At 45.0% G+C, this 13099-nt stretch overlaps 1 protein-coding gene across 1 annotated transcript in view; it reads left to right on the forward strand.

Moving 5' to 3' along the window:
- Window positions 1-13099, forward strand: part of FRMPD3 (FERM and PDZ domain containing 3) — a 67917-nt gene that overhangs the window by 39232 nt on the left and 15586 nt on the right. The window contains exon 12 of the mRNA XM_049644747.1: window positions 6744-6888. Coding sequence (XP_049500704.1) covers window positions 6744-6888 — 145 coding nt within the window. The remainder of the gene's footprint in view (window positions 1-6743; window positions 6889-13099) is intronic.

The following is a 13099-nucleotide window of genomic DNA, read 5'->3' on the forward strand; positions in this document are numbered from 1 at the left end:
GTGATGTGATGTGATGTGATGTGATGTGATGTGATGTGATGTGATGTGATGTGGTGTGATGTGATGTGATTGATGTCATGTCATGTCATGTCATGTCATGTCATGTCATGTGAGAAGGGCTCAGCCCAACCTTGTTGGCCTTGAAGATGGATGAGAGAGCCATGAGCCAAGGAATATGGGTGGCCTCCAGAAGCTAGAAAAGGCAAGGAAACCCATTCCCTCCTAGAGCCTCCAGAAGGGATGCAGCCCTGTCTACCCTTGATTTTTAACCCAGTGACCCTCGAGTCTGATTTCTGACCTCCAGAACTGTAAGAGAACAGATGTGTATTGTTTAAGCCACTGAGTTTGGGTTGATTTGTTACAGAAGCAACAGGAAACTAACATAAAGGTGAGATTCCTTCAAGTAGGGAACCCTCATACCCTGCATTAAAGATACAGTTTGACTGATAAATGTTCTGCCCACACCCAAGTTTTGTTAAGATCAGATGCATCTGTAATCAGAGATGTCTGCTATGTGTATCACTACAGGTCAGTACCCTATGAAATAGGATGGTATTTATGCTTTTTGCAGATAAATCAGCATAGGTATGGTCGACAATATGGTGATGGGAGAAAAAGAGGAAGATTGAGGGAGAAAAAAGATCCAGGCTTCCATTTGACAGTCAATAAGAACTTACCTTTGCTAAGAAGCATGCTAAACCCAATAGGAGATACAAACATGAAATGAAAAGAAAAATATGGCTCCTTGCCCTCAAGAAGCTTTCTGTGTTGTAGGAGAGAAAGAAGTGTGCTAATACATGGCATACCAAAGAAGGTACCATTAGAAGAGGTACCAAGAGCGTATCAGAGTACAGAGGAGGGAAAAATTAAATCTGGCTCAGGGATTAAGGAAGCTTCCTGGAGGCACTCCATATCAGCAATACCTATGGTTACTGAGTGGTGCCTCTCTCCATATATGTGAACAAAGGGCAGGATTTGGGGGGACAGGGTCTGGGAAGCTTCCTACTGGAGAATGGCTTCCCTGGGCTCAGTAGGAGTCTATCCTTAGGGTCAGTGTCATGATGGAGCCAGCTCAAACAGGTGTATCCCTCCCAACTCTGCATTCAGTAACATCACATCGATAAATTGGAAGTGGCCATGGCTTGAGTATATACACTAGGGAAACAGGCCAACACTACAAAACAGGACTTCACTGAACTGGTTGTTTAACGCTTACCAGTACGCCACTGCATAAGGTATACTGAAGAATATGGAAGTTAGAAACCAGACTTGGCTCATTTCCTCCTAGATATGCTGCTCTGTTCTGGGAATATTCTTGAAGGGCCCAGTGAAACTAAGATTATTCACTCAAAGCAGTGGTTCTCAGCTCTGACTGCATGTTAGAATCATGTATGGAGATTTAAAAACCACTGGTGCCTGGGTCCCTCCTCTCAGACCATTTAAACCAGAATTTTGGCCGGGGGGGGGTGAGGCTGGGGTATAAAGGTTTTTCAAGCTTCCCAGGTAATTGTAGTGTGTGCCTGCTTGAGAACCACTGCCTTAAAGTGATATTCTGCCTAGGGGCACCTGGGTATCTCAGTCGGTTAAGCGTCCGACTCTTGGTTTCAGCTCAGGTCATGATCTCATGGTTTGTGAGTTTGAGTCTGGCATTGGGCTCTGTGCTGATAGTATGGAACCTGCTTGGGATTCTCTCTCTCTGCCTGTCTCTTTCTCTCTCTCTCTCTTCCAAAAATAAACTTTTTAAAAAAGTGATATTCTGCCTTGCCTCCAAATTGGCTGGTGATGCCCAATTAGCCTTCCCCAGGGCCAGGGAGGCAAGAACCCTAATGTACTAGTCCCTTGGGATTCAAGGACCATCACCTCATTCCCTTGCCCTTCTGTATCACTGGATTCCCATCTTTTTCCTGTTTTCAGAGATGCTACAGTGAGCTGAGGCCACCCCAAGGCCAGTCCCCTCCCTAGTCGGCATCCCGAAGTGGCCTTTGAGCTCCCAGCACACCCTGAGCACCTGAGGAAGAAGATGGGGCTGGAACATATCAAATTAAACCCTGTTCTACCTTCTCCTGGCTGGCCATGCCTCCAATTCCATCCTCCTTTTCCCCTTTAGCATTTGAAGATGGCCTGGGCACATTTCGTTAGCTTTCACTCTGCTTACTTGCTCTTAGTGGGGTGAACAAGAGGCAGTATGCAAATATCTTTCTCCAAAAGACAGTAGTCTGGGACTGAGGCACCACTGGGCCATTACTATACCCCATTACCACAAAAGCACATAAGGGGGAAAGAAACCATCAAAGGAATGTCTCAAGGGATCTGTCGTGGCCCAGTGTGTCTCCCATTCTCGTGTTTGAACTTTATGGCTCTAGCGCTGTCTGTAGGGACAAGTATTACATTAGATGTCATGATCATTAAAATCCTATTTAAAACAAAATGTTTTTGAAGGTTTCTAAGAAAACCCATCCAACCTCTTTGCTTGCCTGCCTTTGGTTTGATTTTTACCCCTGCTGGCAAAAAGCGCATCTGTGCTCCTTTGACAAGCTGCCTTTGGCCCATGCTGGGGCCCAGTTGGCTTGTGTGGGCACGCAGAGGACTGACTCCTGATGTGCGGTGCTGAGCCAGCTAGGGATGTGCTTGGACCTCTCTGCATAAGATTGTGCCTTCGTGCTGTTTCATTATCCACACCAGGCTATATTTGGGGTGAGAAATAGGGAGGGAACCCGAAATGAAATCAGACAGGTAAGTCAGTCAGCCAGTTAGTCACTCTGTCTCTGATCTGTCCATTAGCCAGGCAGCCGGGCAGCTAACCAGTCAGGATGTCAGACATTCTGCCTGTCTTGCAGCCAATTTGTCAGCCAGGGCATCAGTGAGTCAGACTGCTCTGCAGCCAGCTTGACTGTCTGTCTGTCCGTCAGTCAGTCAAGCCCATCAGCCTGTACTTTGGTCAAATGGAATGTCATCCTCTCCTCAAAGAAGCTCTCTCCAGCTTCAGAAGCCAAATGAGTCACATGAGCACACGTTCACACCCACCCACCCACAACACACACCGATCTAGGACATTCTCTGTTCTGATAACTGTCTGTACTTTTCCTTCAAAGCACTCACCACACCTTCCAATCCTATTCATCTGTATGGTTATTTGGTTTGTGTCTTATTTCCTGTTAGATTATAAGCTCCATGAGGGCAGGACTTGTGTGGGCCCTGTGCTGGCATGAATGGCTGCATCTATCCGTGGGCCATGCCGTCCATGAGTCATCCAACCAGCAGGTAGCAGTTTGCTGGGTGGGCAGAGTGGGCCATGGGGGCATTTCAGCCAGAGAGAACAGCATGGGTTAAGATATGAAAGTGGTAAAAGAACATGTCATCTCTGGAAAACTGTAAATAATGTGTCATTGCTGGAGCATAAAGAACAGGACAGGGATGGGAGGAGGGCACAGGCAGAGCTAGTGGGAGATATGCTTGGAGCTGTAGATTGAGTCCAGGTCCTAAAGGGTTTTGTGTAACACTAGAAGGCAGTAGGTTTTATGTGAAGAGATACTGAAAATTTTAAGGGAGAGTCATGTTTTAAGTTTATTTATTTATTTTGAGAGAGAGAGAGAAAGCACAAGCAGGGGAGGGGCAGAAAGAGAGGAAGAGAGAGAATCCCAACCAGGCTGCACGCTGTCAGCGGGGAGCCTAGGCAGGGCTCGAACCCACAAACTGTGAGATCTTGACCTGAGTCAAAACCAAGAGTCAGATGCTTACCCAACTGAGCCACCCAGGCACCCCGGGAGAGTCGTGTTTTAGAAACCCAGGCAGCGATATGGAGGTGAAGTGGAGTGAAGTGGGTAGAGACTGGAGGCAGGAAGGCCAATCAGGAGGCTACTGGAAGCCCTGAGGTTAGTGTGTCCCCACCTTTTCCATATCATGAGAAGTGCCACAATTTGTATGGCCTACTAGAACAAACTGATGAAGCAGCTTGTGGCCAGAGGCAACAGGACCCGGAGGCCGAGGGCTCAGGATCCCAGCACACTTGTCACCCATTCACAGATACCTCGAGAAGTTTGGGTATTAGAGGAAAATGATGCAGGCTTGAAATAAAGCTGTGCAGCAGGAGTGGCCATGATGTCTGTGAACACTCTTGAGGCAAGCCTAGTGAGTCTTGGGCCCTCATAGCAATGTTGGTAGCAGCTGTCCACACCCAGACCTCTGTGTATCCTTTTGTCATTAGTGGCAGGGGACAAGGCACTCTCCCCCTCCCCCATTCCATTCCCCTTCTGTCTCTTCTTTGTTGTACACAAGGCTGACCATTCTGTTGTGACCAAGAAATGTCCATTAACTAGAAATACAAACACTCCTTCTGTCCCTTCTTAATAATGACCTGAAGGGTATGTTAACTAACTGAAGTTAAAATAAAAACTTTTTAAAAAATGACCCAAAGGTAACATCTCATGCCTGGTCCCTTTCTCACTGGAGAAAGGAGTCAGTTGATCCTCAGTGTACAGATGGTTCCTTTTCTTCCTGATGGCATTGTGTGAGCTCTCTAGGAGCATCATTAACTCATTGCCTGTGGGGTAAAATCCAAATGCCTTATCGTGGCATGCAGTGTAATTGGATGTAAAATAACTAAACAATTCAAGATAGGGTTCAACTCAGCACAAGACTGTGTGATACAGACATAGCAGTGTAGGAGCAGTGAGATAGGAAAAGAGTTCAAGAGGGAAATAGGCTGGAGATGGTGATCTGGGGGAGGCTGTACAAGAAGAGCAAGCCAAAGAGAGAGATGGAGATGGTCAGCAATTACAGAACCAGAACCCAGCATCACGGAAGCAGAAACGGAGGGAATTTCCAAAGGAGAAGGGCATCACTGTTGGCAAATGAAATAGGAGGTATGAAAATGAAAATGAACAATTGTATTTAGCTAGAAAGAAGCTTCACTCCTAGATCAAACTAAACATGACCCACTACTCATTTCTGTACATAAAGTTTTCTTAGGACCCTGTCACACCCACTGTTTAGCTCATGGATTATCTATGGCTATTTTCACACTATAATAGCCAAGTTATTGCAACAGAGTATATGGCCTACAAGGCCTAAAGTATCCTAAAGTATTTGCTGTCTAGCCCTTTACAGAAAAAATTTGCCAACCGCTGGTCTGTATAAACTACAAAATATTCAACTTAAGCTCTATGTCAGGATCCTGAGAGACAGCAAAGAAAACTTGTGCAACTTTATTTAAGAGGTGAGCTGGTTTGGATTCAGAATTGTGCCCCAAGTGATGATCCAGGCAAAGAAGGCTATTCCAGTTGTGACCAAGTTCAACTAAGTCTTCTATGATTTTCCTTTTTATGGCCACCTAATCACCTCTCATCTGGACTGTTGCTGTAGCTACCTTACTGGTCAGAGAAGGGATTCACTCCATCCTAATTCTCTTAGCTCTTAATGCCTTGTCTGGGAACCCCCAAAAATCAAGGTGAGTCATGGCCCCATGGCTCCCTCTCCAGCCAGTCTTTCTCCCCTATCCCAGCAGAATGCCCCCATGACTGACTTCAGTCTGACCCAAACTTATTTTCAAGCCACACTTTCAAAATCATAATACAGATATTGGGAGGGTTTCTTAAAAAGGTATTAATTTTTTTTGGTTATGTCTCTTTTTTTTTGATATTTCAGTGCAAAATCTCTGAAACAGTCAACCAGTTAGCCCCAGGATTTAATTTGACTGATTGACGGACAAAAACAAAAGTCAACAGAGTATGCTAGTATTTCCCAAAGTAGGTTACAAAAAAAAAAAAAAAAAAAAAAAAACAACCCTACCACCATAAGATCTTCTATGAAAATAGATGGTTTTGGTCAAATAATTTGGAAATGTTGAAATCCTAAAACCCCCCCTCTTGACATTTTGTAGTGCATGTTCCTATTTGAAAGGGACTGAGCTCTCTGCATAGCTTTGTTTGACCCAGTGTTTCACACATGTGCTTGACCAAGGAACTGTTTTAGGGAACACCAGCTAGCATCTTGAGGACACCTTAGGAAAGAGGGGAGAAGGGCACCTGTGTGACTCAGTTGGTTTAGCATCAGATTCGATTTCTGCTCAGCTCAGGATCTCACAGTCATGAGATCGGGCTCCACCCTGAGCATGGAGCCTGCTTGAGATTCTCTCTGCCCCTCTCCCCTGTGTAATCTCTCTCTCATGTGTGCTTTCTCTCTAAAATTTAAAAAAAAATAAGGAAGAGAAAGGAGGTCTGAGCAGGGCTGCAAACCAGAAAGGCCTGAGCCCCGAAGGTACACTGCTGCACAGAATGTCCCTGTCTGGAAAATTATTCTGGGCAGAGAGGGTTATAGAGATGAGCTAGAGATAGTTTGTGCATTCAGGAACTTTCCATCAGGGATGTTCCCCAGTCTAGCCAGGACTCCCAGGTTCACCCCACCTCCCCTAGCCGGCCCACATATCTGCCAAGCCCCAACAAACACAAATACAGCCACGCAACAGACACATGATATTACATAATTTTAGGTTTTTTTCAGTAAAGGTAGTTCATTAAATGTGTAATTAAAGGCTGATTTAATTTCGATACCTGGGTATGAGTTTAGTATAAATAGATTCTCAAATCAGAAGAAATGATCTGTCAGTCCACACACCTTGATTTTGGGCTCAGAAAGTAGGATTCCCATACCTCTGCCAGTCATCTTTTCTTCAATGTTATCCTCCCAGACCTGCATCTGCCCCGCTCCTTCCCACACCCTCATGTTACTTCTTATCTCTCCTGCAGCCTCTGGTGCTGCTGATGGAGTGGCCTGAAGCCACCAACTTTGCCTGCCTGATTGCGGGGTACTGCCGTCTCCTGCTGGACTCCAGGAAGATGGTCTTCTCCAAGCCTGCCAGCCAGCCTCTTCCACCTCCAATGATCAAGGCAGGTAGGGTTCAGCCTCAGTTTTCAGTATGCCAGAGGCCCTTTGCACCTTGGACACATGGAGGGAGGAGCTTTGCTGCCTTAGGGCTCACCCCATTCCACCAGCACCCAGTTTCCCAGAAGCGAGTGCTATACCACTGGGTCCCCCCTGGCACAAGCCAGTGGGAAAGACAGCTGGCCTTCAGATGGGCCTGTCCCACAAAGGATGCCTGTGACAACACATTGCGATTGAGTCAGTGAATGAAGGTAAGACAAAAATAGCGAATAAGGAATAAACAGGACGAATCAGAGAATCGCACTGGATCTAAGGCACAGCTTTAGAGGTACAGTGATCTAGGGAGAGATGCATGGGTGTTCTGGTTTAGGGAAAGTGGAGGTTGAAAGTGAAGATAAAATCTTTCTTTTGTTCACCATAGTGGGGGGTCGACAGAGCTGCCCAAAGTTAAGAGGCCATGGGAGACTGGGGTAGGAAATTCCATGCAGGTGCAGAGTACAGTCCAGCAGGAGGCTTAGAGATATGAGGGGATGACCATTAAGAACAAGGTCAAGTACAGCCTCCAAACACAAGGCTTCCCAGTTAGACAACTCACTGCAGCCACCCCTCGGAGCTGTCCTGGGGATAGCACAAGCAGGGGCCTTGGGAAAGATCAGCCCAGTCCAGATAATTCTCCCTGGACCCAAAGCGGCAGGAGAAACAGGTGCTTCACATATTAGACCTAAGGCTCACGTAGATGTGGTAGGCACTCCTCCAACCCTGGCACCCAAACGTCATGGTGGAAGCTGAGACTGACCACCTAGCAGTCACCCTCCTCACATGCCAAAGCCTCTCCATCCACTTGCCTTGCAGTTGGCCATTTCTTCTCTGCCCAGAACTGCAGTGTTCTCACATCTCATCTAGATGAAGGAGTTTTAGGGAGTAGAAGCCCACTCCCCATGGATGCCCCAGCTCCCAGAGAGCTGTGTAACCCCCCACACCATGTCACCTCATCGTTTCTTGTTTGCAAACATCATGACAGGCCCTTGTTGACATCTTATAACATTATCCACGGGACTTAGAAGGCAATCCCCCAAACATAGACTGGGTAAAGGATGGGTGACCCCAAGGCATAGAAGGAGGCTCCACATGGAGAAGCAAAGGGACTGACTAGGAATAAGAAGGAGCCAGGAGGCCATGTTGCAGCATGTCCCCAGGGAGAATAGCTCCGAAGTGAACAGCTATATGTATCACCAAGCCTGTGGATGGCCAAGTGATGGCAAAACCAGTGTTAGTGTTGTCCATGTCACCTGGCATCACTCCCAAGTAAATTATACCTTTGGCTGAGCTGGTTAGGGGGAGAGAGAGGGAGAAGGGAAGGCGGAAGAAGGGGCCCTTTGGGGGAACCACTTTCAGAAGGCCCCAGAGATGACTCTGTAGTCCCACCTGCCTTCCAGAGGGTTCTGTCACCCCATCAGCCAACGCTGTCCTTCAGTATTTCTCTTTCCACAGGGATAGTGGCACCAAGTGAGGGCGCAGGGTTCCTGTTCCCCCTCAGTCTCACTGAACATACCCTGGGATGCATCCCTGTGGCTTTGCCAAAGGCCAGTCAATTTCATTGGATTCTCTGGAAGGTGTTGCAGCCTGGAAAGAAGGCTTCTACAAGTGCTAGGCATGGCTTTAGAGCCCCTCCCTGATTCCTGAGCTTCCCCCTTGTGGCCTGCAGCATGATGGCGGCTCAGCTACCTCTAACACAGTGCCTTTCGCCACGCAGGAGCTGGATGGACCACCATGGTATTCCCTTGTTTGTACCGCTTCACCTCCCCAGGGGTGTGGGTCCATGCCTGGGCCCAGTACTTGGCCTTTTGAACTGTTATGTGCTGGGTTGATAACAACCGCCAAGTACTCTGCTTGTAGAGGGCTGGTGTGCGCATCTGACCCCGTGGCCCCAAGAAAGGGAAAGGGGGGACTGTGAGTGCACACTGGGGAGCCCTCCACCCAGGTTACAGTGCCAGGCCATCAGTTCCTGGTACAACGTTGAGATATGTTTCCTCCACGGGCCCTCACTTTCACCCCAGAAAAGAAGCCCCAGTGCCCAGTTGTCATTTAGCAAAGGGCTATAGGAAACAGGCACCCTGCCAACCTCATCTGGGCTTTTTCCTCAGGGCCAAAGCCCCAGCTCACTTAGGGCCTGATCTCTCTGTCCAGATCTGTATTCTTGGCCCACTGCTGGATAGGCTTAAAGGCTTGTTTAACCAGCAACTCAAAAGAGAAAGCATCACCTCTCACTTGGAGGCCCAGAAAAAAAGGAACATGGGGACATGGAAGGGAAGGAATTACCTCTTGGGCTTTATCAGTAGTTTCCCCAAAGTACGTATTTCACTCATTCACCCAAAGACTATTTCTCAGTTACTCATTATATACCAGGTCCTTGCCCTCACAGAGCTTACAGTCTAGTGCGGGGAATACAGACGGATGATTAAACTGATATTATCAATAGAGTAAGTGCCTTTGGATTTACATAGGGGAAACTCCACAGCCACAACAGAACAGCACCTGGGCTTAAAGACACAGCTTAGAGAAAGTCTCAGGCAAATGCCAGTTCTCACCTGTATTGGGCCGTTGGGAGATCCAGGGGCAACCATCTCTCTCCAGCCTCGAGCTCCCCCGTATCATGGGGAAATCCAGGAAAATAAGGCTTCAGGGCCCCCGTTGGAGCCACAGTCACAGATTTTTCCCCCATGGTTAGAAAGCAGTGTGGTCTGGTATAGTAAATGTTCTGAAACACACCCACACATATATAGACAAGTGCTTTTTGACAAAGGTGCAAAGGTAGTACAGTGGAGAAAGGACAGTCAAAGCTGGTTGACTCAGTGTTGCACTGACTCTATGCATGTATGCATGCGTACACACACACTGCATATATTTATGTGTATGTGTATGTGTGTATACACACTGCATACATTTTTTAACATAGCTCCAGTTGGATCACCATCCTGTTCTTTGCAAGCATTTTTTTAAAAGTCAATCTTCTGAGTGGCTGAGTACAGAGAGCTAGACTAGGACATCCCCCTTGGGGAAAGCTGATGAGCAATTTACAGCAGATTTGCAATCTGAGAGGCATGCTGTTCTAACCATCAGCCAAGCGCACCTGGCTCTGCTTGCATTTCTAACCTTCTGTCTGGAGGAGGTCTGGGCTTTTCCAGACATATTTTCTCCTCCGCATGGCCCTGTGCTGCTCCTTGGATCTGGAAATCACAGTCATTGTCAGCCTGGTGTTGGGAGATGTGTTAGACCTACAGCCTTTGTCAGAGAGGAGCCACCACCTACTTATTGGACATGCCCCTGGGAGCCACCTCTGATGTCAGCTTATTGCCAGGCTGGCTATGCTGACTGTTCAGCTGGCTCATAGGAAGTTAGCACCTGGTGCATGGCCAGGACCTGTGGACAGTGCCTGAGAGTAGAAACCACCTGAACTGCTACTTCATGCTAGTGGCTTAGCACTGCCCTAGAGCGCTTCTTCACCAAGGCTCAGAGGGTCATTACATATTATTCCCCCAGCCGATCCAGAGTTCCCTGGATACAGCTACTAGGGCCTGAATTGAACCCACTCAACATAATTACATTGACTCTATATTTAAAGGGGCAACATGGTCTATGGAAATCAGAAAGGGCTTAGAACCTGAAGGTATAGAGACTTGGGTTCTAGCCCCCGCTCTGCTATATCTTAGCTGTGTGGCCATGAACAAATTCCATAAACGGAGTCTGTTTCTTCATCTGCAACCTGAAGATAACAGTACCTAACTCAGTAGAGATTTGACAGGAGTATGTGAGAGAAGACTCACAAATTTCTTTTAAGCACAGAGCACATTTTTGGCTCTTTTTATAACAATTGAGAGTTCACTTTGTGCCCAGCACTGTGCTTTTTTTTTTTTTTTAAAGAATATAAACAGCTTCATTGAGAAATAATTTCCAAGCCAGAAAATTCACCCATTTAAACTTCACAACTCAGTGTTTTTGAGTATGTTTAATATACGTACAGGACTTTGTACCCATTACCACAATTTAATTTTAGAACTTTTGACCCCTCCTAAAACAAACTCTGTACCCGTAACACTCATCCCCTAGTCCCTTCCTAATCACCACCCAGCCTTAAGCAGCCATGCATGAACTGGTTTTCTGGGTCTATAGCTTTGCCTATCATGGACATTTTGGATAAAAAGAATACTACAATATATAGTCTTCATGTGGTTTGCTTTTTTCATTTAGCATAATGTTTTCAAGGGTCATTCGTGTTGTAGCATATATCAGTATTTGTTTCTTTTTATAGCCAAATATTCCGTTGTGCAGATAGACCACATTATGTGTATCCATTCATCAGTTGGTGGGCATTTGGGTTTCCTTCATTGTGGCTATTATGAATAATAATGTTATAAACCTTTATGCATGAGTTTTTATGGACGCATATGTTCTTGTTTCTCTTTGGCACACAACTAGGAGTGGAATTGCTTGTCAAATGGTAACTCTATGTTTAACTTTGAGAAACTGCCAAAGTGTTTCCCAACAGGACTGCACCATTTTACATTACCATCCACAGTGTTGGTGGATACAATTTCACCATATCCTCACCAACACTTGTTATTGTCCATCTTTTTTTTTATATATCCATTGTAGTGGATGTGAAAAGGTATCTCGTGGTTTTGATTTGCATTATCATAGCTGATGGTGTTGAATATCTTTTCATGTATTTATTAGCCATTTGTATATCTTCTTTCATGAGCTATCTATTCACATCCTTTGCTCATTTTTAAACTGGGCTATTTGACCATAAACATGAGGGTTTATTTCTAGACTCACAATTCTATTCCATTGATCTACGTGTTTATTCTTAAGTCAGTACCACACTGTCTTGATTACCATTGCTTTGTATTAAGTTTTGCAATCAGGAAGTGTGGGTCTGCCTACCTTGTTCTTTTTTAAGATTGTTTTAGTTATTCCGTGTCCTTTGTGATTCCATATGAACTTTTGAATTACCTTGTCAATTACTACAAAAAGTCCATTGGGATTCTTATAAGGGGCTGTGTTGAATCTGTAGATCAGTTTGGGAAGTACTTTCATGTTGACAATATTGAGTCTTCCAATCCATGAGTATAGACTGTCTTTTCATTTATTTAAACCTTCTTTAATTTCTTTCAGAAATGTTTGCAGTTTCCATTGTACAAGTCCTACACTTCTTTTGTTAAATTTATACCTATTTTATTCTTTTTGGTGCTGTTATAAATAGAATTGTTTCCTAATTTCATTACCAGATTGTTCATTGCTACTATATAACAATACAGTTAATTTTTGTTCTGTCCTTTATCATGCAACCTTGCTGAGCTTATTAGCTCCAATAATTTGTGGATTCCTTGGGATTTTTTCCACAGAAGATCATGTCATCTGCATATAGAGATAGTTTTACTTTTCCTTTCTGATCTGGATGCCTCATATTTCATTTTATTGTCTAATTATCCTGGCTAAGCCTTCTAGTACAGTGTTGAATAGAAGGGTTAAAACAGAAGTCCTGGACTTTTTATGATGTTAGGGGGAAAGCTTTCAGTGTTTTACCACCAGGTATGATGTTTGCCATGGGTTTTTCATAGATAATCTTTATGATGTTGAGGAAGTTCCCTTTTATTTCTAGCTTTTTGAGTTTTCTCATGAAAGGGTGGTATCTTTTGCCAAATTATTTTTCTGAGTCTATTGAGATGATCATGTGGTTTTTGTCCTCTATTCTATTAACATGATGTATCACATTAATTGATTTTTGGATGTTAAACCAACCTTGAATTCGTGCAATAAATCCCATTTCGTCATGGTGTATAATGCTTTTTATATGTTGCTGGATTCAGATTGCTACTATTTTGTTGAGGAACTTTGTATCTGTATTTACAAGAAATATTGCTCTGTAGTTTTCTTGTGATGTTTTGTCTGGTTTTGATACCAGGGTAATATTGATGTTAGAGAATGAGTTGTGAAGTGTTCCCCCCTCTTCTGTGTGTGTGTGTGTGTGTGTGTGTGTGTGTGTTTTGGAAGGGTTTTGAAGAATTTGTAGAAATTCTTTGAGCATTTGGGAAAATTTGCCAGTGAAGCCATTATTTTTAGTAGGGGTGGGATGAATACCTTGTTTTCAAGTTTAATTTATTTATTTTTAGAGTATGAGCAGAGGAGGGGCAGAGAAAGAGGGAGAATATCAAGCAGG

The sequence above is a fragment of the Panthera uncia genome, chromosome X (genome assembly GCF_023721935.1).
Source record: "Panthera uncia isolate 11264 chromosome X, Puncia_PCG_1.0, whole genome shotgun sequence".
Classification (NCBI taxonomy): domain Eukaryota; kingdom Metazoa; phylum Chordata; class Mammalia; order Carnivora; family Felidae; genus Panthera; species Panthera uncia.